Source organism: Perognathus longimembris, chromosome 4, assembly GCF_023159225.1.
Source record: "Perognathus longimembris pacificus isolate PPM17 chromosome 4, ASM2315922v1, whole genome shotgun sequence".
Taxonomy (NCBI): domain Eukaryota; kingdom Metazoa; phylum Chordata; class Mammalia; order Rodentia; family Heteromyidae; genus Perognathus; species Perognathus longimembris.
Genome location: NC_063164.1, coordinates 93,962,071 through 93,988,574, shown reverse-complemented (window position 1 = coordinate 93,988,574; position 26,504 = coordinate 93,962,071). Strand labels below are relative to the sequence as shown.

Sequence of the window (26,504 nt, the reverse complement as noted above, 5' to 3'; positions counted from 1 at the left end):
GTGGAGTTTTACCAGGCTGCTAAGTGCCCTGTGTCACCTATGCACCACCAGTGGACTTAGACTTAGCAACTCAGCGTCCATTTCTTTGGTGTCCTATACTGCCCACAGCACCACATCAGACCTCCTACCATCTTTGTGTCTTTTCCAGAATGTTGAACTGATCAGTGGTATGGCTACTATCTCCCTTTCCAGAGTTGCACATCCATCTCTCATCATCAGTAATGGTTAACAGACATGAGTGCACAATTGGGGACATGAAAACAACCTACAATGGAAATCTTGGTTCAGTTCATACACTGCTGTAAGCCCCCCTCTTCCTTTCCTTAATGCCCTATTTGCTTGCATCTCTCAAGTTAAACTTTTCTTGCCTCAGATTGTTTGCTCCATATCCTAAGGTTGCTGCAAAACATAAAGAAGACCCCAATATAACTAGAAAGGAAGAGGCCTAATATAAACTGATAAGGAAAGCCAAACACTAGGGTCTCATACCTGTAATCCTAGCTACTTGGGAGGCTGAGATTTGAGGATCTCAGTTATGAGCAAACAAATTAATGAGATTCTTATCCCCAATTAACAAGCAAAAAGCCAGAATTGGAGGTGTGGCTCAAGCGAGAGTGCCAGCTTTGAATGAAAAAGCTAAACAAGAGCAGAAGTCTCTGAGTTCAAGCCCCAGTACCTGCACAAAAAACAAAAACTGATTAGGAGGTGCAGCACAACCCTCTTCAAGCTTAGCTTTGCTCTATGATATACACACATCATCACATTTTCCTGCATCTAGCTCTAAATGAAAAGCAAGTTCTCATCTAAATCCATTGAAATGAAGTACTTTGAGAATCGCCTTTATCCTACTATGTCATTATACTATCATTGTATTGACATTTTTCTCCCCCTCCTCCATCCAATGGATTTCTCTTAGGTGATCATGGGTAGTCAGACATGCAGAGTGATTATTAAGAAGTCTCAATCCTTTGGAAAGTTCATGTCAGTCATGTTATGTCCTGGAGAGGAGCCTAAACCTCTTACTCATCTTCAATAAAAGCTCAGGTCCACGTGGATGTAATCATCCTTCTTAACCTCTTTCTGAGGTGAAGGACAATTCTGGAAGTGTCTTTCTGTCCGAGTTTGTAGTCATAACAGTCAATGCTTATCCTATGATATCAACAAAACTGAGGGGAGGGATGGAGCTGGGAGGGAAGGGGGCATGATGAAAGGAATGACATCTATCAAGATACATTGTATTCATAAACTATTTTGTTGAATAAACAAATTTGTTCAATTACTTAAAGACAATAAAAATAACTAAAATACTAAATAAAAAATAACTAAAAACCAAAAACCTTTGTCCTTTGCTATTCTTCTTAAGGCTTGTCTGAAATCTTCACTCATCAAACCACAAAACTGGGATAGCTATGCTGACACTAGGCAGGGCCATACTTCCTTAGGAAGGCATATCTTATGCATATGATTTAAGAGGGCACTTCAAAAACAAGAATCCTGAAGCTCAGAGCTGGATGTATATAGCAGAGGCAGAAAGACAGACAGACAGAGACAAAGAGACAGAGACACAAAGACAGACACTGACAGACTGAGATATATCACTTTGAAGTTACCAAGTCTGTGTGTGTGTATGCACATGCACGTGTACTGCCAGTCGCAGTGCTTGAACTCAGGGCCTGACCACTGTCCCTGAGCTTCTTTTGCTCAAAGGCCAGCATTCTACCACTTGTTCCACACCACTTCAGCTTTTTCTGTTTATGTGGAACTGAGGAATCAAACCCAGAGCTTCATGCATACTAGGCAAGCACTCTACCACTAGCCACATTCCCGGCCAAATCCCAATTTTCAGCCTCAAACAATCCAATTTCACCTTGCTGGGGATGGGAATATGGCCTAGTGGTAAAGTGCTCGCCTTGTATACATGAAGCCCTGGGTTCAATTCCTCAGCACCACATATGTAGGAAAAGCCGGAAGTGGCACTATGGCTCAAGTGGTAGAGTGCTAGCCTTAAAAGAAGCTAGGGACAGTGCTCAGGCTCTGAGTTCAAGCCCCAGGACTGGCAAAAAAAAAAAAGCCAATTTCATCTTGTTTATTGAAGTTAATGTGAGGTGCCAGTGATTTACACCTGTAATCCTATTTAAGAGGCTGAGACCTGAGGATGGAAATTAGAAGTTAGCCCAGGCAGATGGTGACACTCATTGCCGATTAACCAGCAGAAGACTGAAAGTGGAGTTGTGGTTCAAATGGTAGAGTGATAACTTTGAGCAGAAAAAGCTAATAAGCAAGAATGTGAGGCCCTGAGTTCAAGCTCCAGTATTAGAGCACAAATGCATGTGAGCATGTGCATGCACACACACACACATACTTGTATCTCAGAGTGATCCAACACCTCACTGATTAAAAGGTCATAAATATACTCATTACCTATGTATGTAACCATAACCACTCTGTACATCACCTTGACAATAAAATTAAATTTTAAAAAGTTCATTATTGCATATTTAACTGTACCTACTTGTACCATATTCATACTAGAATTATTCTGTCATCACAGATTCCAACATTATTATGCCCTTCAATGGAAATGGCATGTGAATAGACATAATGAAAAGGGCTTTCACAATACCAAAATAACCCTACTAAAATGGTAGGGCATGGTAGGGTTGTTTTGCAGGATGTCAAAGTGTGTGTGTGTGTGTGTGTGTGTGTGTGTGTGTGTGTGTGTGTGTGTAAAAAATTAAGTGACTTTAGGATAAGGATTATGCAACAAGAATCATGGAATTGGAAATAAGACATTCCAGGCATGACATGATGGTGAGGAGGGAACATAAAATCCTGGATTTTTCCTCTTAGCAACCAGTAAACAGAGTGAAAAGCAACAGAGCTCAGCACAGTCACAAGAGCCAGGGCTTCCCCCAAAGGACGGAGAGCTGCATGTATTTCAATTTAGATATTTAAAATAGTACAATGAAGATGAAAATGTTTTTGTTTTTGTTTTACCTATACCATGTCTCATTTTTTTAACATATTACTTGAAATAAAATATTCTAAAATTACACTCCCATGATGCTTAATTCATCTCTCAACCTGAGTGCCACAGTCTGGGGTGTGGAATGGCCCCCAGGGTCTCATATGTTTAGGCTTGGTCCTGGGTTTGCCCCACTTGGGAGGTGATGGGGCCTAGTGGGAGGGGTCTTGCACCCCCTGGAGTGACCATCCTAGAGGTACGCCAGTTGCCCCAGCCCACAGGCCTCTCTAATATGTCACCCCCCTCCCACTATGCATAGGCCTAAAATTAATCAGCCCTGTGTCATGAATGAAACCTCCAAAACTGTGAGCCAAACTTAACCTTTCCTTGCTTTAGTTTGATTTTTGCCATAGTAACACAAGTTTACACTGTCATGATTCCAGTTCTTATGCATCTGCTAGTACTTAGATTTGGTTAGAAAATCTGCTTCGTTGGGATGCCACCAAGTATTTGGAGAACGTGCAGGTTGGGGGAGGAGGGGTTGGGGTGTGCATCTGTCTCTGCCACTCCTTCAGATCCGAGGACACCACTCTAGCCCTGCACGACCTCCGCCCTCAGTCCAGCAAGGTACCAGTGCACAGAAGACAGCCATTGCCCTCCACTCCACTGAGTCTGTGATAATGCAAGAGGACACCCCTACCCCGTCCCTGTTGGACCCGGGTAACTGCAACCGTAGTCAGGACATGGGGGATGCAGAGGCGAGTGGATCAATGCACACTTTATTTTAGGAGGGCCAGAGTTTATATAGGGTTAGAAATCAACTCACAACTTCAAGAGTAAAGGTAATACAGAAAGATATCCATGTCAATACAAAAGTTGCGGATGTCGCTACTGCAAGGGATGTCGATACTACAAAGGATGTCGCTACTACAAAGGGTGTTGCTACTACAAAGGGGTCACCACTACAACAAAGGATCAAACCAGTCAAGGCAGAACTCTATCACCTAGCTACTATTTCCTCAATACTAATTATCTGAGACCATTGACTTCCCTATTTACTGTACAAAGCTTTTGCTGGAGCAGCTGGGCAAACAAGTCTCCCCAGGGAGGCTCTATACAGGGGAGGAGAGTCTCATGACAAAGTGGCTTCATTTGGCCAACAAACATAGGAGACTCTTTAATGAAGATGTTTCCCCATTGGCCTATTAGTTTGCTGGTAAGGCATCAGAATATCTGTGCCGAGGCTAAGTCCCCCACTGGTCAGAGAAATTATTCTCCCACACCTCCCCACAAGCATGGATACCCACTAGGATAGCTGCTTCAGAGCCTGGAGAGCAAATGACCGCTCTCAAGGCCTGGAGGGCCAAATTTTGTGTATGTCTGGATTCCAGGGGGGCAAGGCTACCAACCTTAGGGGTTTAGGAGAGTGGTGAATACATGCTTTAGACAATATGTTTATGTATTTATGCTTATGGCCTTGTATGTTTTTTCTTTTGTAATGAAACACAAGAGGATGGCCTACACTGACAGCCAGAAGCTTGAAGACTTTTACATGTACAGCTTTAGTGTCAAAAGATGTTTTAATGAAAAATGTTAAAGCAACTAAGGAGGAAAAGAGGATTCCATTCTAATGCAGGGCTGGGTGTGAAGCTCAATGGTATACCACTTGCCTAGCATGCTCAAGGGCCTGGGTTTGACTTCTAAGCACCACAAAACAACTATTGCAAAAACTCACACTGAAATAGCAGAAAATTCTCGCCCACTGAATAATTTTCCTTATCTTATTTTCACAAAGGACTGCTGGGCAGAGGCAATGAACAAATCTATCCAGTTTGAAGGCCAAAGAAAGATTTATCCAGTGACATGATGGTCATTCGAACAGACTTCATGTGTCAAGGGTTTGGCCAGTGACATCTGGACACTGAGCATTAGATCCTGTACACAGGTCCAAATGTCCACCACAAAGCTGCACAGCTTGCAACAAAGGTGCATGTGGAAGGCCTAAAGGAAGGTTTTGTTCATCGTTTCAAAATTCTCTCTCCACTGTTTCCATTTTAGATCTAGACAAAAGTGGTATTCAGGGAGCAAAGAGAACTGAGGAACAATGTCAAGCTCCAGGTTTCCTGCTGGATCAGAATCCACAGCCACTTCATCCATGATGCAGATGGGGATTCACCCAATAGTCTTCCCACCTTCGTGTCCTGAATTTCAACTTCTCCATTCAAGGCTAGTACTGAGACTTAAACTCAGGACCTGGATGCTGTTCCTTAATGTTTTTGCCCAAGGCTGGCACTCTACCACTTGAACCACAGCTCCAGTTCTGGCTTTATATTGGCTAATTGGAGATAACAGCCTTACACTTTTCTGCTGAGGTTGGCTTTAAACCACAATCATCAGATCTCAGCTTCCTACGTAAGTAGTTAGGACTACAGGCATAGGCCACTGGCTCTCAGTTTATGAATTTAAACATTCTTGATTTGTGCCTATTGTTCATGTCTACCATTTCAATGTAGAACCTACTACGTGTCCCAGAATAGCACTAGAAAGTACCTGAAAAGTTTTAAAGAACACTGTATTATCCTAATGCAGTTTTCTGTGTAGCAACTACCCAGGCCAGATAGTCAGCCCTGGGCTTTTGGCACAGAGGGCAAATTGATCTGTCCTGGAGGGGATAGAAGGCCTTGCTTTCAGCTCACTCATTAGGACAACACTGGTGGCAGATAAGCTGCTGAACCATAGTCTTCTACTTGTTTCTGAAGTTTTATGTGACCTGCAACCATTTTATTAAGTTCACAGAACTTAAGTGTCCCATGAAATATGTATTGAGTTGGGATTAGTGGCTCACACCTGTAATATTAGCTTCTCAGGAGGCTAGAAATCGAGAGAATTCCTGTTTGATGTCAGCCCAAGGAGAAAAGCCTGAAACCTGATCTCCAAAATAACCAGCAAAAAGATGTCCTGGAGGTGTGGCTCAAGTGGTATGGGCAAAAAAAGAAATAATAATAATAAAGGAACTAGTTACTGAAGATCTAAGGATTCCTTTTAGAATAGGAAGTCAGCTCCCAGAAGTATCTCAGTTGTATTCTGGGGAGAGATAAGATGGTCTTTTCGAGGTGAACCACTGGAGCTATGTGCAAGGTGGCTTCCTGAAGAGGTGATGGCTTGTAAGCATCCTGGAGGGCCTGCACACAGTGGGCATCTATTACCACTGACCAGCCTATGAGGAAGAAGGAAAGCTGCAGGAACCAAAGCCCAACCTGAACCGACAAGAAATAATCTAGCAACAAGCACCCCTGCCAACTACCCAAGCTCTCCCCTCCATCTGGATCTCCAGTCTCCACGATTCCAGCTGCTCCCCATTCACTGTTCTTCCATCTTGCCATGTGTCTCCCCAAGAGCTCCATTTTACTGCTTTTGGTCTGCTATAAGTAGTACCTTTATAAAGGCTGGCTACACAGTCAGAACCCATACCTGTGACAAGACATAAAAAAAAAACTTTCTGGGGGCTGGGAATATGGCCTAGTGGCAAGAGTGCTTGCCTCGTATACATGAGGCCCTGGGTTTGATTCCTCAGCACCACATATACAGAAAATGGCCAGAAGTGGCGCTGTGGCTCAAGTGGCAGAGCGCTAGCCTTGAGCAAAAAGAAGCCAGGCCCTGAGTTCACAGCCTAGGACTGGCCAAAAAAAAAAAAATTCTGTAACAGGATGACCAGGTGTTTTATTTTTATTTAGAACATCAAGAGAAATATGTCTTAAATAGTATAAATTTTTATATATAGGATTCATTCCCCCACAACTCTTAAAAGACTACAAAAATAACTTAGCCTTCTACCTTAAAGCCTGAGGAACCCATGAAGTCAGAACAAACCCAAGTGTTGGTTTTCTGCAACACAGTTACCATCAGATATTGGCTTTAGATCTGTTTGTCCAATGCCACAGGAAAGTATGCAGCCACAGACAGAATCTGTTACACTGAGAAATCCTTTCACATGGCTGGTGCTTAGCAGCCACTTGTACAGAACAACCTGATGGGAGTCACTTCCTAAAGCGCTTGAAGAGCGGGTGCACGTGCTTTGTTGAAGCCTTGCTCCTTGAGGAGTGGTACTCCATGTACACTGTGTCATCTGCCCCAGACATAGAGCTCATGGTGCCAAAGCGCCGGGACACCTGCCAGGAAGGGAGGACACAGACCACAGTTAACCTTCAAATGAAAAAAGATCCTCTATAGCATTTATGAGTTTACTTAATATATTTTATCACATTACAAAGGAACACTGATCACTTACTATCTATCATCACTGTTCTGAGCATCTTACATATATCACCTAATCTAACTCTCACAACTGTAATCCTCACTTTACAGAAGAGAAAACTGAGGGTCAGAAAGATGAAATAACTTGACCAAAATCACATCTTTAAGGAGATGGCGTTTAAACAGAGACTCAGTGCTTAACAGAATGCTACATTGCCTCCTTTAATGACAATATCTAAATGAAGTGCTGAAGACAGAATACAGGGTCTTATTAAAACTAGAAAAACCGTATACCACTAAGCTATATCCCCAGTCCCAATGAAGTCGTGTGTGTGTGTGTGTGTGTGTGTGTGTGTGTGTGTGTGTGTGTGTGTGTGTCCTGGTCCTAGGACTTGGACTCAGGGCTTGGGCACTATCCCTGAGCTTTTTCTTTTTTTGCTTAAGGCTAGCATTCTACCATTTGAGCCACAGCTCTACTTGCAGATTTTGGAGTGGTTAATTAGAAGTCAGAGTTCCATGGACTTCCCTGCTCATGCTAGGTTCAAACCATGATCCTCAGATCTCAGCTTCCTAAGTAGCTAGGATGAGCCCAGTGCCAGAGAGAGCAGGGCAATTCCCCAGGCTTCAGAGCAGACTGTCTCCGTCAGGTCTTGGCTAGAGTGCTCAAGTGATAGCTGCTCCCTTCCTGCTTGCCTTGTCCCAACCACTACTTACCTTTAATTCCAACTGAACTTCAAGAGCACCTGACTAAGCAGTACTTTTCTCCTTGAAGGTGATAAGAATTCCCCATGAGGCTCTCATAATCATGCCATATACATTTACTGGGAACTTAATAGGTACCCAATAAGTATGAATAAAATATTTCCATAGGACTATGAACTTTTCAAAATAGGAATTAAGGTTACTATATGAATTGGTCCTCAGACCCATCCTACAGGATGGAAGATGTGCTCTATCACTAAGGAGGTAATCAGAGTCCAAAAGTCCACAATGGCCCAAAGTCAACGATGGCAGCTGCCGGGCTGTTACACACCATCTTCTTCTCCTAGTAGTCTGCTAGAGAGCTTGGGATTGCCTTTTTGCCATGCTGGCTCCAACATCAAGATACTAACAAATACAAATGGCAGACTGTCATATGACCAAATAGCTGTAGCCACTGGAGGGCCAGTTGTGTCGAAATATATGTATATAAGAAAAGACATGACAAAAGGTTAACATGGGCTATTTCATTACTCTCTTCCTCATATGACTTTATGTTGTCCATGTTTTTCCAAAAATCACATAGCCTGTTAGAGAAAGAGTGGGTGTGTGTGTGTGTGTCTGTCTAAAAGGGCCTCCTTCAGGAGCGGTGATACCTGCAGCTTTACCCACACACTCACCTGACTGGACTTGGAGCCAAATTCTCCTGCAACCACCTCCTCTTCAGCATCTAGGTCACTGGCTGCCAGGACTTTCTGTAGGAGCTGCTGCTGGTCCTCTTTTGTAGAAAATGCCAACTCTTCCTCCTCCATGCCAGCAAGTTTGGTAATCACCTGCAAACCCAACAACAGGTGTGTCCCCTTCTGTTCCCTCTCCCTTGGTCTCACTCACTTTTTCTTGGGTCCATTTATTGTAGTCATGCTAGCCCAGCTGGCCAACAATGGAGAACTCCTATTGGCATTCCAGAGACCAGTGTCAGAACCACCTTCAGTGGGAAGCATGCTGAAATGACTCAAGATCATTGCTTAATATTCTCTGCATCAAAGAACTGAAAAGGAATTGCTCCCCAGAGATAGTATCTAATGGCCACAGGTGGAAGATCATCAGAAACCTCAGCAACTGTAAGACATTGCCTTTCATTTTCCCATCTTACACCATGAAGAGGGGGAAAAATGGAAAGATATATATAGGCTGTGTCCTTTGACTGCTTAGCACACAGGGCTTCTGCAGAAGTGAGCATTTTACTAAAGATAGGATGTCAAGAGTTTTAAGTCAACAGTTATACTAGAAACTATGCTGAAAATGAACTATACAACATGGAGAGGGAGAGGTTGGGGAAGGAAAAAATTGGGAGAAAATGAGGGAAGAGTGATGCTATTCAAAAAGACATGTACTCATTACCGGACCTATGCAACTATAAGCCTTCTGTACATAACCTTTACTAAAAAAAAATATATTTTTTTCTTTGCCAGTCCTGGGGCTTGAACAAGCCTGAGCACTGTCCCTGGCTTCTTTTTGCTCAAGGCTAGCACTCTACCACTGGAGCCACAACACCACCTCTGGCTTTTTCTGTATATGTGATGCTGAGGAATCGAACCCAGGGCTTCATGTAGAGGCAAGTACTCTACCACTAGGCCATATTCCCAGCCCTACAATAATTTTTTTAAGTTTATTGGCCAGATGTTCTCTAGTAAAGCAAGTGACAACATGGGATGATTAGGTAAAGGAAACTTCTCACCCCAATTCTCCTTGCAAGATTTATTAAAGGAAAGTTGCTACAAAAAAGAACTGACCAAGACTTTCAGGGAGCCACGTTTGTAGAATACAGACAATGGGACACCTCTGCCTTGGCCCAACAACACGAGGTCATGACCCTGGCTGCTCTGGGCACACATAGATGTGCTGACAGAGATGCTATACGTACATGGACCTTCCAGTCAGGCTAGCCTTTCAAAGATTCTCTTACCCTGTGCCTCTACAGAGACCCAGGGTTGTGAGTGCAGCAGATTTGGACAGATGAGGAAAGTTACGATGCAAGTCCCCCCAAAAAACAGTTCAAGGGGGGCTGGGAATATAGCCTAGTGGCAAGAGTGCTTGCCTTGTATACATGAAGCCCTGGGTTTGATTCCCCTGCACCACATATATAGAAAACGGCCAGAAGTGGTGCTGTGGCTCAAGTGGCAGAGTGCTAGCCTTGAGCAAAAAGAAGCCAGGGAGAGTGCTCAGGCCCTGAGTTCAAGGCCCAGGACTGGCAAAAAACAAAACAAAACAAAAAAAACACACCCATAAAACAAAAAACCAGCTCAAGGGCTGGGAATATGGCCTAGTGGCAGAGTGCTTGCCTCCCATACATGAAACCCTGGGTTCAATTCCTGAGCACCACATTAAAAAAAAAAAAAAAAAAAGCCAGAAGTAGCGCTGTGGCTCAAGTAGTAGAGTGCTAGCCTTGAGCAAAAACAAGGCCCTGAGTCCAAGCCCCAGGACTGGCAAAAAAAAAAAATTCAAAACCCAAGCATCAGCTTACACAACCCCACCCTCTGTGCCAGACTAATAGTGAAAATTGTCATCAATGCACAATAAAGTACAAAAGGAAATACACTGCAGTTTGTTGCCACTGTCAAATCAAACAGCCAGGAAAAGCTGGGTCTGGAGTGCAGCTCATTGGTAAAGTGCTTGCCTAGTGTTTGCAAGGCCCTGGGTTCCATCCACCAGCACTGAAAATGCAGCTGCACATGCACATGCATGCATGCACGCACACGTGCATATGCACACACACACACGACATCCAGTGATGTCCTGTTAGTGGACCATAGGGAAGATTTTGTCCCTGATTCCAGAACTCCCCATCTACTTTCAAATTATGACACATACTAATGGCCACAGGGCCTTGGTACCTTGGTACCTCAGACCTGCCAGGCTAGCACAGTGCTGACCAATGGCTAGCACCTGCCTCCAGCAGGATACTCAAACAAAGGAGTTTTAGGCAAGGCTTCTGATCCCCTAATTCTGTGTGTCTGCCTAAAATTTGTCTCAGGCTGGTGCCTCACTTCTTCTGGAGGCCAGAGACCCAAAGCAGCCTTAGTTGTGATCTGAATGGAAGCCAAGCAGATACATACCTTAAAGCTATAACCTTGATCTACCAAGAATCTCTGCCGTTTGGTGGAATATGCCATTTCCTGAGTGTCCTGAGAAACCAGTGAGTAGAAGAAGGCATTGTACTCCTCTGCAACCATCCCTGCAGAGAGAAGGGGGGAGAAGGCAGGAAAAGACCATTCTAGCTGTTAGAACATCAGGAGCTAAGTATCCCCACGGGAAATCTCAGCAGTCAGGGCATAACCACACAGACTTTATTAAAATGAGAGCCTTCCTTGCTTTTAAGACCATTAAAAGCAATGGTGGCGGGCTGGGGATATAGCCTAGTGGCAAGAGTGCCTGCCTCGGATACACGAGGCCCTAGGTTCGATTCCCCAGCACCACATATACAGAAAACGGCCAGAAGCGGCGCTGTGGCTCAAGTGGCAGAGTGCTAGCCTTGAGCGGGAAGAAGCCAGGGACAGTGCTCAGGCCCTGAGTCCAAGGCCCAGGACTGGCCAAAAAAAAAAAAAAAAAAAAAGCAATGGTGGCTCATGCCTGTAATCCTAGCTATGTAGGAGGCTGAGACCTGAGGAACAAGGTTCAAAGCCAATTCCAGAAAGACAAATCAAAGAGACTCTACCTCAAACTAACCAGTAAAAAGTCAGGAGTAGAGGTACGACTCAAGTGGTAGAGTGCCACCCTTGAGCAAAAAGCTGAGGCTCTGAGTTCAAGCCCCCCACCCCCCAAAAAAGTAAAAACGTGAAAAAAGGAACTTGAGGTAGTTAGAGGACTTGCCTAGCATGTACAGAGGGCCTGGACTTGATCACCAGCACCAACAAGGGAAAAAAAATGTAAAAGACAATCCATGGAAGGAAGAAATATTTTCAAATCATCTAACTGATAAGAGACTTGAATTTAAAATATATCAAAACTTATTAAAACTCAACAACAGGGTAGAGTGGTAGAGTGCTTGCCTACCATGCATGAAGTCCTGGGTTCAAATCCTCAGTACTAGATACAAACAGCCAGAAGTGGCAATGTGGCTCAAGTGATAGAGTGCTAGCCTTAAGCAAAAAGAGCTCAAGGACAGTGTCCAGGACCTGAGTTCAAGCCTCAGGACTGCAAAGCAAAAAACAAAAAAACAAAAAATACCCACAACAATAATATTGAGTTACTTTATAATCCAATTATAAAGCAGGCAAGGGTTCTGAAGACATTCTACCAAACACCACATACAAATGCCCAGTGTACTTACAAACCATTAATTGTGAATGTTAATAAGGGAACTGCAAGTCAAAACCACAGTGAAGTATCCCCTCGCCTCCACTAGGACGACAGAACGAACTGAGAGATGCTCACAACTGTTACCAAGTATGGGAAGAAATTAAACTTTTACAGACTGCTGGTGAGTCCTCAAAATGTTAAAAGCAGAGTGACTAACACCTGACTCAGTAATTCTACCCTGGTACACACATATCCATGAAAACAGAAACCATATCCACATAATTATCTGTATATGAGTTTCATGGTGACATTACGCTAAAAAACAAAAAATAGCAACAAGCCAAATGTCTATCAATAGATGGTGTGCTATGTTCATATTGGAAACAAAAATAGGCTCAAGTACTGACACATGGATAACCTTGGGGAAAATATGATGCTGAATGAAAGCAGTGTCACAGAAGACCCTCAGCTGTATATGAGTTTCTTTATATGAAATGGCTATAGTAGGCACACAGAAACAAAAAGAGATTTATGGTTGCTTAGGACTAGGGAGTAGGAGCAAGGGGGAGTAAGTGGCCATAAATGGGTTGTTTCCTTTGGGGTGATAAGAATATTTTAAACATACATTGAGGTGACTATCACACAACTTTTATTGTGAAAACCCACTTAACTACAGGTTGGTTTGGTTTTTTTTGGAGGTACAGGGGCTTGAACTCAGGCCCTTGTGTTTGCTAGGCACGCAATCTACTATTGAACCACATTCCAAGCTCTTTTTTGGCTTTAGTTACTTTTCCAGTAAGATCTTATAAAGCTCCTGCTTTTTTTATTTTTCTAGTAATATCTTGTGTTTTTGTCTAGGAACAGCCTCAGACAACAATCATCCTACCTCCTATGCTTCCCACAGAGCTGAGATTAGACACCTGCCACCACATCTTGTTGGTTGACATGGGGTCTCAATAACTTTTTGCCTGGGATGAACTGGAACCACAATTCTCTTGACTTTGGCTTCTAAGTAGCTAGGATTATAAGCATGAATCACTATGCTGAGCAGAAACTAGGACAGAAAATACTAAGGGTAAAAGATCAGATCCTTTGGGAGAACTTGAACATTTCTGTCTCACATTTCAAATGTACTACATTTCAATTCAATTGTCTAATGAGAACTCAAAGATACAGTATGGGGCTAGATAACAAAATACAAGTCTAATCAAATCCAAAGGGGTTTTCAAGTTAGGTTCGCTATTTTTTAGGATGGCAAAGAATATGCAACAACAAATTATATCATCTAGTTAGCAGCTTCCTGTATTTTTACATTAGCTCATCTCACAAGTCTTGTGAGATATAGATATGTCTCCCCAACTTGGGGTGGTAAAAAGAAGGCTCACAGGACAATAACTTGCCCCAACCCACACAGTCTGCCACTCAGGAAAATCAACATTATTTATCCTGTCTCTATTTTCAAAAATAATAATCAACTTATTATACAAAGTATAATTCCAAAAAGACCACTAATCCTGTCATTATTTCTAGAGACAAAGTCTATCTCTCTCTTAGAAGACACTTGGCTATCTCTGAGCAGCAAGGCCAGTCCCCTCCATTTTCCTCATTGGGGGTGTAGGCCCTCTTACAGTAGTTAAAAGGGCCAAGATTTCCCTCACTCCCTTAGTCAAAGAATATGCAGAACTGCACCCACTTCCTCAGATCCTGAGTGAACCCCACCCAGCAGAGTGTCCTTCACTGACTGGGAGTGGTATGTCTATGTGGTTGACTACCTTCCTCCTGCTGTTCCAAGCTGCCTTAGTATCTGTCAACAAAACTGCTCAGCACAGAGCATCGCCATTTGAGTTTCAGGCCACTTCGTGGGAAATACATATATGTACTCCTGGTATGAAAAGTAATGAGGACCAAGGAGTTCTGGTCCTTGTTATGGGATCCTTGTCAGAATCCTCTCACCTCAGGGCAAAGTTCACTCTCACTGAGAATACCAGTGGCTCACCCCTATCCTCTATCTAGCTGAAGTAGTACCCAAGGCTCCTACCCACTTGAGGCACTAAGCAAAGGCCAGTACTTTTACCTTTTTTGGCTCGGAGCACCCGTCCGAGCCTCTGAGCCTCTTGCCGCCTGGAGCCACCATGGGATGATATCTGAATGAGGACATTTGCTTCTGGCAGATCAAAAGATGTGTCACCTACCTACAGAAATGAAGCAGCTATGAGACTGGAGAGGTTTTGTGTTTGTTTTTGTTTCTAATATATGAGTTAAAAAAAAAAGTCAATTGACCCAGAATAGTGCTGGGGATAGAACCTAAATGCTAAATACTCCCACTGAGCTGCCTCCCCAGGCCTGGCCTAGACCTTAAATAGTTCTGAAGATAATTTAGCTCTCCACACCTAGGTCCTGATGCTGTAGGCAGAGGTGAAGCAGTAGGTGGACCCCAAAGAGGTCCCTTTCAAACCTAGATGAGTTCTAAGAGCCATCACCATGACTAACAAGGTTCAGAGCTGGGGTGAGGGTGACACAAACTCACTTTGAGTAATGTTGCCCTTTTGGCTATACAACTCGGTCTGCCCAAAACCATTAGCACTCATTTAATGACCACTGAGACCAGCTCCACAGGGATATGTCCTATGAGGGTCACTGCCCTGAAGTGGAACCTCACTGCAGGCCAGCTCTTTGGCTTGGGGGCTGGGACCACTGAGGTACCTGAACACAGATATGACCACCATTCAGAGAAATCTCATTTCTTCTGGGCTTTAGGTCTGCCTTCATCTGAGTGATTTCTAAACCACTGAGCCACAGCTTTTGGTGACAGAATAAAGCCTTCCCCAAGATGGTCTTGTTAAGTCTATCTTGGCACTGACCACCCACCATAATGGCACACCAGAGGCCAAGATGGAGGCTGCAAAATATTATAAAAAAACTTCAGTATGCAAAATGTAAACTCCATAAAATGTTCAATGTTTTACTTTGTAATTCACAAATATACAAAATATAAATTTGTTTAGGTTTATACTATATACTTAATTCATTTAAGCAAGGAACTATAAAGAAAAACATATTTGTTCTCCTTGAGGTATAATTCGGAATAAACTATTGAACAAATTACTACACTTTTGGGGCTGGGAATATGGCCTAGTGGTAAAGTGCTTGCCTTGTATACATTAAGCCCTGGGTTTGATTCCTCAGCACCACATATATAGAAAAGGCCAGAAGTGGTGCTGTGGCTCAATTGGTAGTGTTAGCCTTGAGCAAACAGAAGCCAGGGATAGTGCTGAGGTCCTGAGTTCAAGCTCCAGGACTGGAAAAAGCAACAACAAAAAAGAAAAAAAAAATACTACACATCTGAAAGCACAGAGTGTCACAGACCATCTACATAAACATGTAAAGACTAGCTGTGTACTAGTGACTGTAATCTTAGCTACTCAGAAGGATGAGATCTGAGGATAGTGGTTCAAAGCCAGTGGCAAAAAAATCCCTGGGGCTCTTTTCTCCATCTAATTAAACACTAAAAAAGTGAAAGTAGAGCTGTGGCCTAAGTGGTGAACACCGTCTTTAGCAAAAATAAAACTCAGGGATAGCATCTAGCCCCCGAGTTCAAGCTCTAGGCCTGGCACACACACGCACAAAAAGAAATGTAATTTCTACATTCCAAAAAAGAGGAAGAAAAAGAGTAACTCTGCTTCTTGTATTATCCACAGGTAGAATCCCTGGCCTGCATCCAGCTGTGGGATATATTACATATACGGGAATGGAAAAGTACACAGTAAGTCCAGGAATCTGAATTTATCTCCAAGGGTGCTTGGAGCTTCATCCCCATTGGCATGCCACACAAACCTTGGATATGAAAATAGTGTTGATTTTGGGGTTGTGCTTGAAATTTTGGAGAATTTGCATCCTTTCTCCTTGGGATGTAGGACCATAGATATAAGGTCTAGAAAAGAAGAAAGCTGTATTAAGACCACAAAATCACACCTCCATTACCCTGAAAGCGTGTGAAGAAAAAAGGAGCCCAAATAAGCTCCCTTTCAGAGGAAGCCCTCTCTCAGCCTATCTGATAACCACACAGTAACCATGCTGGTTACTATGCAATAGCATATGGAGGGCCAATCTCTTGCCTTGAAACATTGCTGGGTAGTTTTTTCCCAATGACCCTAGCAATAGTGATTATGGTGATAACAAAAACAAAGGACATACCAGGTATCCAGGGCCTAAGTATGCCAGCCATTGAGCTTACTACATTAAGAAGAAAAATTCATCCATATCTGCCAGGGTTTCTCAGAGATGTAAAATGTATGTCCCCAATTTAGATACAGGAAACCTGGTCAGGGGCCTTAGCAGGAAGAATTCAGTGTGCCTGTCCTACAGCCCAGGCCCATAGCCTTCAGGGCAGGATTCACAGGGGCTGAAGACCCACTGCTTTTGCATGCAGTGCTACCCAGTGCTTTCGGAGGTCCATGTGTCTACAAATAAATCCCTTGTCTCTGGGGTGGCTGGGCAGGGCCTGGAAGAGCTATATACACAGGCTGACAGCTTCTGAGCAGCCTAGCCACAAGCTTCTCTGGACAGTGGTCCAGAGTACTACACAATCCCATCATTTCCTACACATCATGCTGGGAGAAAGGGTGGGAAGTCATGTTTATGATGACAACCTGTCTCTCATACTCAGGGTTTTAGTGGTTGTTTTCCTATTTCCCCATCAGAAGAAAAATCACAAATGGAAAACTGTACACTTCTGAAGGTCTCTCTCATGTGAATGGAACAGAAGGGAACTGTCCTCTAAGAAGAGAACCTAACATTCAGTGACCACCTGTGAGACAGCCGGTACAAGAACCCACTGTGATGACCAAGGGTGGCCACACCACTGGGGAACAAACAGCTTCTCTGAAGTAACACAGCTCCAAAGAGGAGCCGGGATGCAAGTCTAGTGTCACTCCAAAGACGAGGCTCTGCTTACCACCCCACACTGCCACATAACCCTAAAAGTCTCCATCGTAACATACTTTGGTGACAACCATTCCCTTCTTAAGGGAATGGGAATGAAGGAACCAAAAGCTTCAGAAGCTTGGAGACTCCCTCTATCCACACCAGAGCATCCACCACAAGCTAAGAATAAAGCAAGGCCAAGGATCCACAGTATTATTTCAAAACCAAGAAAAACAAAAACAAACAAAAATGCTTTATACATTTAAAGGCCAGAGGTACAAAAGATGATAAAATTATAATTATCATTCCATTATACAAGACAATCACAATTGGCTGTCTTTTCCTATGCCAATTAGCTCAGCATTGACAATATCAGGCAAATTAACATCTCTGCCCAAATAGATGCCTAAAGACTGCAGCCAAGACCAAGCCTCAGGTATTCTAAGTGCAGGTGTAGGGAGCCACTGTGCAGACTCAGCAAGAATCTGGATGGCACTGCAGGAAGGAGGAATAGGAAGGAAAGATAGTTTTTAAGAATGACAGAGCCAATACATGCACTGACACTTTCTTGCTTGAATCAACATAGATGTCATAGTAAAGGACTAAAAGGACATATGTGCACAGACAGAGCAGAGCAGAAATAAGAGCAGATGAGAGAAGTAATAACATTATAGAAATGAAAAGCAGATAGATGCAGGCATAACAGTCTAGAGAAGCAGGCAACTGAGTTGGTTGAGGGCAAGGAAACCTGTTTTATCTGCAAAACCAATCCCCAGTGGCAATGGAAGGCAGCATGGTGGGTAAGATGCCAACAGGTCTGGCAGTAAGCTTGTGAGAAGCATATACTCTTAATTCCACAGCAGGCATAGCTTCTCTCACCTGGCAGGAACTGGAGCCCCAGATCTAAGCAAGGAAGGTCTACACTGCTGACAGTGGAAACAAGTCAGAAACTGAAGCAAGGAGAGGAAGTATGTCCTCAAAGTCAACTAACACACCACCAACTCTTTCCCTCAACTACACACTGGTACCCAGGAGACTAAAAAATTCATCTTCAGAAAAAAGACCACAAGAGAAAAGACCTAGAGGCATTGGTACTAATATGTCTTGTGACAAAACAGCCAGTTCATTCACCTGATCATTCTACAGAGAGAACCACAAGTCAGTGCACACAGAATGGCATCAGATTTTAGTGACTGGCTCTCAAACAAACTGCAGTAGATTACTAAAATTTAGGAAGTCCCTAAAATTAGGGCCAATCAATAAACGCAAACGTGCACCAAGAAAAAACAGTAAAGAGTACAGAACAAAACCACAAAAGCTTCCATAGTCTCAGAGAAGAAAGAACTCGCAAGAGAACTCACAATTTTATTAAAGTTTCAAAAGAAGGGTGAGAAGGGATGAAAATAGAAGGAAAAAGATGATTGGAGAAGCGGTTAAATAAAACAAAACCCGCTAACATTTGACTAATACAAAGGACAAAGGGGCAGAACAGAGAATAGAGGTGATTAACAAAGAGAAGTTTTTCAGAAGTGAGGAAAAGAGATTAAATGAGATAAAGAAAAAAGATTAAATGAGATATATCATTCAGAACTCTTATAGAGAGCATATCCTAGCTAACGGCTTCCTGAGAATAGACAAACATCACAACAGATAGGAATCAGAGAGCATCAGACTTCCAGAGAGCTTCAATGGAAACTCCAATGTTAATGCCCAGTCACAGCCAAACTATAAATCAAAACCAAGACATTTGCAAGCATTGAAAATTCTAGCAACTTTACCTTCTTTATACCTTCTCTCAAGAATCTATTAGAGAGAGAGGAAAGATGGTGCTGTCACATTAGGGAGGCACCCCGACTCGCTCCAACTGAATAGCGAGCTGGGAACTCCAACACCCAACACCCCATCAAGAACCCAGCAAAGGGGCTGGGGATATAGCCTAGTGGCAAGAGTGCCTGCCTCGGATACACGAGGCCCTGGGTTCGATTCCCCAGCACCACATATACAGAAAACGGCCAGAAGCGGCGCTGTGGCTCAAGTGGCAGAGTGCTAGCCTTGAGCGGGAAGAAGCCAGGGACAGTGCTCAGGCCCTGAGTTCAAGGCCCAGGACTGGCCAAAAAAAAAAAAAAAGAACCCAGCAAAACCAGCAGCCAGAAGCAGTGGAGATACGCAGGAAAACACAAAGGAGTAAAAAAGAAGAGCCGAAAACCTACACAGAGCCGGAGAATCTCCGGGGCACCCTCCCCCCACCAGCCGACCCTGGCCTGAACAGGGCCAGGCTGGGAAAGGGGAACCCAGCGATCGGCAGACAGGCTGCCAGGAGCGCAGAATCCAGACAGCGGGACCCCACAGACACTAGGGAGAGTGCGGACCAAGACATACGACGCCACCACGACACTTCCCCACCCCCTGAAGGACCAACAGCTGTGCGAGACACACACACAATCCAGGATCAGTGAGTCCCCCATTACCCCTCCTCCCCCAACGGGAGACCAGCTATCAGAGACCCAAGCCCTACAAAGAAGCTAGATCTCCCTCCTCCTCCCCACCCCGAGGGAACAAAGAACCCCCAAATCAGGCGGGAAGCTCCCATCAGGCGCTGGGAAGTCAGTTTAGTAGGGGAAGGGGGGAGCAGCCCCAATGCCGCACAGGATCCTGAACTGGCCGAATCGGCCATGCCCCCTTCCCAACAGAGGCCAGGGGATGGTCGGCAGTGCAAGCCCCACCGGAGGTGCCTGGATCTCGTGGACTCTTACAACTAAAATCACAGGCGCTGGTGGGCAATACCAGCACAGCAGGGACACCTGGGCCTGATCACGCCCCCCCCCCCCGCCCCTCGCAGCAGAGGCAAGGTCTGAGGGCGCTAACCCGCACCCAGACAGTTGATCCCACTGGGCCCCACACATACTGCCCCCCACAACGGACTCGCGGGAGGACGCAAACACAACCCAACAACCTGGGGCTCGCTCTGGGAGGCGCACCCCACTAAAGTGGACAGGGCCACAGCGCCAGCGCCTGTTGTAGCGGGCGTACAGCGCACAGGTGGCGGGGCCCCTGGCGACAGCGCCCGTGCTGGTAGGTATACCCCGCACTGGTGGGCAGGGCCACAGCGGCAGCACCTGCTCTGCTAAACACACCTACACAGGAGGGAGGGCAGAGCTATAAAGCAAACTTGAGAAGCCATCCACAGATCTCCAGATGCACAAATCACAAAGAAACATAACACAGTTCATCAAAGAGCAAGCAAACTCACCAGCTCCAAATAGCAGCACGACTGATGGAGAATAAAAAAGCAAATGAGGCCATGTTAACAGGAATGATGGAAAGCGTCAGAAATGAAATCAGAAAACAATTCCAGGAGTTTAGAGAGGAAATCCTGAAGGACACCCAGGAAGCCAAGAAAGAAATGGAAGCAAAAATGGATACAATGCAAGCCTCCTTTAAAGAAATGGAAGCAAAAATGGATACTATGCAAGCCTCTTTTAAAGAAGACCGTAACATCTTGAGAATTGAAATCCATGAAAAAATAGATTTAAAATACAACTCTTTAAAGGAAGAAATTTCCACGATCAGAGCTGATCTGACAACCATAAATAGGTCTCTGACATCCATAAACTCCGCAATTGAATCCACAGCACAAAGAATTGACCATATGGAATCCAGAATCTCTCGCCTGGACGATGAAGGAGCCGACAACAACCAGAAAATGACCACACTCCAAGAAATGGTGAAGCTTCAGGGAAGACTAATCCAGGAACTAATGGACAAAGACAAGAGATATAATTTGCGCATAATTGGAATAGAAGAAGGAGCCGAATACCAGAGCAGAGGGCTTAAACATGTTCTCAATAAAGTTATTGCAGAAAACTTCCCAATTCTCACAAGGGACCCCATCCAGGTAACTGAAGCCGATAGGACACCCGGCAGGCCAGACCCCAGCCCCAAAAAAGTCACCCCAAGGCACATAATATTCAAGACTTCAGATCTCAAGATTAAAGAGCAAATTCTGAATTCAGCCAAAGCGAAAAAAGAAATTTTCTATAATGGGAAGAGGATTCGAATAACAGCAAACCTATCCACACAAACTTAGCAAGCACGAAGTGAGTGGAAGAACACCATCCAAGTACTTCAGGCTAACAATATGCAACCTCGGATCAAATATCCAGCGAAATTGGAGTTCACATTCGAAGGGAAAACCAGATCATTCCACACAAAAGAAGAGCTAAAGGAGTATGTGAATAAAAAACCAGCCCTACAACAAATTCTAAGAGGGGAGCCCCACCCAACAGAGACCCTACAAGACACACAGACAGAAACAGAAAGAAACTACAATAGCCAAAGCCCAACAGAAAGAACAGCTCACTAAAGACAAGAAAAAAAAAAAAAGAGGCAAAAACAGCCCAACAAGAAAATGGAAGGAGAAAGAACACCCTTATCCTTGATCTCTTTAAATATAAATGATTTAAACTCTCCGATAAAGAGGAGCAGACTGGCAGGATGGATCCGCAAACAAAAAGTTGACATCTGCTGCCTACAAGAGACCCACCTTGCAGCAAGAGACAAAAACAGGCTCCAAATGAAAGGATGGAGCAAGATCTCCCAAGCAAACCACCTGCCAAAACGGCAGGTGTAGCCATCCTGATCTCAGACAAGCTGGACTTTTCATTAAAATCAACTCAAAAAGACAAAGAAGGACACTACATATTAATACAAGGAAAAATCCAGAATCAAGACAACACAGTGATAAATGTATACTCACCGAACAAAAGAGGCCCTACATATGTCAAGCAAATTCTCACAGAATTATAGAACACAATCATAGTGGGTGACCTTAATACCCCACTCTCTCCAAGAGACAGATCCAACACCCAGAGGATCAGCAAGGGAGCTGAGGACCTAAGTAACACCATATCCCAAATGGATCTGACAGACCTATACAGAATCTTCACCTACAGAGACCCAATACACCTTCTTCTCAGCAGCCCATGGATCATATTCCAAAATAAACCACGTCATAGCCCACACAAAGAACCTCAGCAAATACAAAAGTATTGACGTCATCCCATGTATTATATCTGATCACAGTGGATTAAAGGTAAGCCTCAATAACAAAGGATACCACAGAGGCTATACACACTCTTGGAGGCTAAACCCCACACTGCTATCCAACACTTGGGCCACAGACCTAATTACAGATGAAATCAACGAATTCATAAGCCACAATGACAATGAAAACACATCACAAAGAAACCTATGGGACACAGCTAAGGCAGAACTGAGGGGCAAGATCATTGCCCTCAGCACTAACATTAAAAGAATGGAAGCAGAGCAGGTGAATAACCTCACGATGAGACTAAAACAACTGGAGAAACAAGAAATGACAGAATCTAAAATGACTAGGAGGAGAGAGATCACAAAGATTAAAGAAGAGATAAAGCTGATTAAAAATAGAAAGACCATTCAACAAATAAATAAGACTAAAAGCTGGTTCTTTGAGAAAATAAATAAAATTGACAGAACCCTCGCAAGACTTACAAAAAAACAGAAGTGAAGAGACTCATATACGTAAAATCAGGGACTCCACCAGAAAAATTACAAGTACACACGATATTCAAACAATCATAAGGAGCTATTTCCAAAACCTCTACTCAGCAAAAAAGAGTAATTTTACAGAAATGGATCAATTCTTAGAGAAGTACAAACTGCCCAAACTGAACCAAGAAGAAATAAATCAACTAAATAAACCAATAACTTACAGTGTGATACAGGAAGTAATCAAGAACCTCCCAACAAAGAAAAGCCCAGGCCCAGATGGATTCACCAACGAATTCTACAAAACGTTTAGTGAGGAGCTAATACCAATACTCCTCAAACTCTTCTGCGAAATAGAAACAGAGGGAGGAATCCCAAACTCATTCTATGAAGCTAATATCATACTCATTCCCAAGCCAGGTAAAGACCCAACAAAAAAAGAGAACTACAGACCAATATCACTAATGAACACAGATGCAAAGCTCCTTAATAAAATATTAGCTAACAGGATCCAGAAACTGATCAAGAAAATCATATATCATGACCAAGTAGACTTCATCCCACAGTCACAAGGATGGTTCAACATCCGTAAATCAATCAACATAACTCACCACATAAACAGATCTAAAATTAAGAATTACATTGTTATCTCAGTCGATGCCCAAAAAGCCTTTGACAAAATACAACATCCATACTTATTAAAAGCTCTGGAGAGAACAGGAATAGATGGAACGTTCCTAAAAACAATAAAAGCCATATACAACAGACCAACTGCTAACATCATTTTAAATGTAGAGAAACTTAAACCATTTCCCCTAAACTCAGGAAAAAGACAAAGATGCCCACTCTCCCCACTTCTTTTCAACATAGTTCTGGAATCCCTAGCCATAGCAATAAGGCAAGAGGAGGACATCAAAGGGATCCACATCGGCAAGGAAGAAATCAAGTTATCCCTATTCGCAGAAGACATGATCTTATATCTGAAGGACCCAAAAAACTCAGTACCCAAACTCCTACACCTAATAAACCAATTTGGCAAAGTAGCAGGATACAAAATCAACCCACAAAAGTCAGCAGCTTTTCTGTACACCAGCAATATACAAACAGAAAAGGAAATTATGGAAACAATTCCACTTACAGTAGCCAAAAAAAGAATAAAGTACCTAGGGATCAACTTAAACAAGGACGTGACAGACCTATTTAATAAAAACTATAAAAATCTAATAAGGGAAATCAAAGAAGACACAAGGAGATGGAAAGACCTCCCATGCTCATGGGTAGGCAGAATCAATATAGTGAAAATGGCCATATTGCCCAAATTGTTATACAAATTCAATGCAATCCCTATCAAAGTCCCAGCCACATTCTTCACTGAAATAGAGAAACCAATTCATAAATTCATATGGAACAGCAAAAAACCTAGAATAGCCAAAGCAATTTTAGGCAAAAAAAGCAGTGCAGGAGGTATCACAATACTAGACTTCAAGCTCTACTACAGGGCCATCATAACAAAAACAACCTGGTATTGGTATAAAAACAGATCGGTAGACCAATGGATTAGAATTGAAGATCTAGAAATAAAACCGCTCTCTTACAGTCAGCTGATATTCGACAAAGGAGCTAAAGACATGCAATGGAATAAACATCGCCTCTTCAACTACTGGTGCTGGGAGAACTGGGCAGCCATATGCAGAAAACTCAAAGTAGACCCAAGCCTATCACCATGCACCAAGATCAACTCAAAATGGATCAAGGACATCAATATCAGACCTGAATCCTTGAAACTACTGAAGGACAGAGTAGGAAAGATGCTAGAACTTATAGGCACAGGAAGGAACTTCCTGAATATAGTCCCAGGGGCACAACAAATAGGGGAAAGACTCGACAAATGGGACTACTACAAATTAAAAAGTTTCTGCACAGCTAAGGACATAGCCACCAAGAAAGACAGCCAACTATATGAGAAAGGATATTTACCAGCACAGCAACAGACAAAGGCCTGATATCTGTCATCTACGGAGAACTCAAAAAACTAAGCCCCTCTAAGCCCAATAAACCTATTAGGAAATGGGCAAAAGAGCTAAAGAGAGACTTCACAAGAGAAGATATAAAAATGGCAAAGAAACACATGAGGAAATGTTCAACATCCCTGGTAGTAAAGGAAATGCAAATAAAAACAACCCTGAGATACCACCTCACCCCAGTTAGAATGGCCTATACTCTGAACTCAGGCAACAACAAATGCTGGAGGGGGTGCGGGGAAAGAGGAACCCTTCTCCATTGTTGGTGGGAGTGCAAATTAGTACAACCACTTTGGAGAACAGTATGGAGGTTTCTCAAAAGCTCAATATAGACCTACCCTATGATCCAGCTATACCACTCCCAGGCATCTATCCTAAACAGCAAACCCCAATATATCAAAAAGACATTTGTACTTCCATGTTTATCGTGGCACAATTCACAATAGCCAAAATATGGAAACAACCCAGATGCCCCTCCACAGATGAATGGGTCCAATAAATATGGTACCTTTACACAATGGAATACTACATAGCGATTAGGAATGGTGAAATATTGTTATTTGCAGGGAAATGGTCAGAACTCGAACAAAAAATGTTGAGCGAGACAAGCCTAGAACACAGAAAACAAAGGGGCATGATCTTCCTGATATATGACTGTTAACAAAGGGAGACGGAGAGACAGTAGAGACCAAGTCTGTGAAACCAGAAACTTGTCAAATAGTATTCCCCACAGGATTAGGGCAGCGACCCAACAGTATGTAACTAAAACCAAAGAATTACTCAACATATAAAGGTCAAAAATTGACCTCTCAGGGGAACACAATAGCTCAAAAGCTATGTATGTACGTTCATATAAGACTACTGTTGACATATTGTCTAATATCGACATTACATTTAAAGCCCTAGGCCAACTTTCTTGGGCATGGCCATGTGGCTACTGTATATGTTCCTGATACATTGTATATTGTATATATGTCTACCTGACCTAGAGAAGGGATAGAAAAACAGGGCGTAAGATATCACAAGTAATGTACACACTGCCCAACTATGTAACTGTACCCTTTTTGCACAACACCTTGTCAAAAAATTTGTGTTCAATTAATAAATAAATTAAATTAAAACAAAAAAGAATCTATTAGAGCATGTGCTCCCGTAAAATGCTTGGCCAAAAGGTGATCCAGATTGGGAAGAGGTCAAAGGAGTTTATAGGGTGATCCCCAAAGATGCTAATAGGTCGATAGTCCTACAGAAGCTGGCTAAAGCAGAGCCAAGCAGGACAAAGTGCTGGATTCCACTAGGGAAAACAAATAGCTGATGGGGAAGCAAGTAACTGAACTGAGAAATTACCTGACTCTACTGAGAGGTAAAAGGTCCAGAAAGTTAAAAACGAGACAATTTCAAAAACAAGTATTTACACACAAAAATGTAAGTGTAGTATGCTACATGGCTTTACTTGGACAATATTTATTATGAAGCAAAAATAATATAACAGTGATTATTAATTTAACCTCAGATTTGTGCCATTCCCATATTGAAGGATGGCAGGAAAGGAACAAGGGCAGTGGAAACTGGTACATGTAAGAAAGTTAAATCTTCAACTTCCCATGGTACAAGTTAAAGGTCAATTCTTAAGACTAATCCAAGAATTACTGTATAAGCTATTAAAAATAAAGAAAAAAGGCTGGGGATATGACTTAGTGGCAAGAGTGCTTGCCTTGTATACATGAGGCCCTGGGTTCGATTCCCCAGCACCACGTATACGGAAAACGGCCAGAAGTAGCGCTGGGCTCAAGTGGAGTGCTAGCCTTGAGCAA

At 43.2% G+C, this 26,504-nt stretch overlaps 1 protein-coding gene across 1 annotated transcript in view; it reads right to left on the bottom strand.

Moving 5' to 3' along the window:
* Window positions 1-6,673: 6,673 nt before the first annotated feature.
* Window positions 6,674-26,504, bottom strand: part of Ercc3 (ERCC excision repair 3, TFIIH core complex helicase subunit) — a 35,201-nt gene continuing 15,370 nt past the window's right edge. Inside the window, exons 11-15 of the mRNA XM_048345704.1 lie at window positions 16,052-16,148; window positions 14,292-14,409; window positions 11,035-11,153; window positions 8,599-8,751; window positions 6,674-7,134 (exon numbers count right to left, since the gene is read on the bottom strand). Of these exons, the coding sequence (XP_048201661.1) occupies window positions 7,003-7,134; window positions 8,599-8,751; window positions 11,035-11,153; window positions 14,292-14,409; window positions 16,052-16,148 (619 nt within the window). The 3' untranslated portion in view covers window positions 6,674-7,002. The remainder of the gene's footprint in view (window positions 7,135-8,598; window positions 8,752-11,034; window positions 11,154-14,291; window positions 14,410-16,051; window positions 16,149-26,504) is intronic.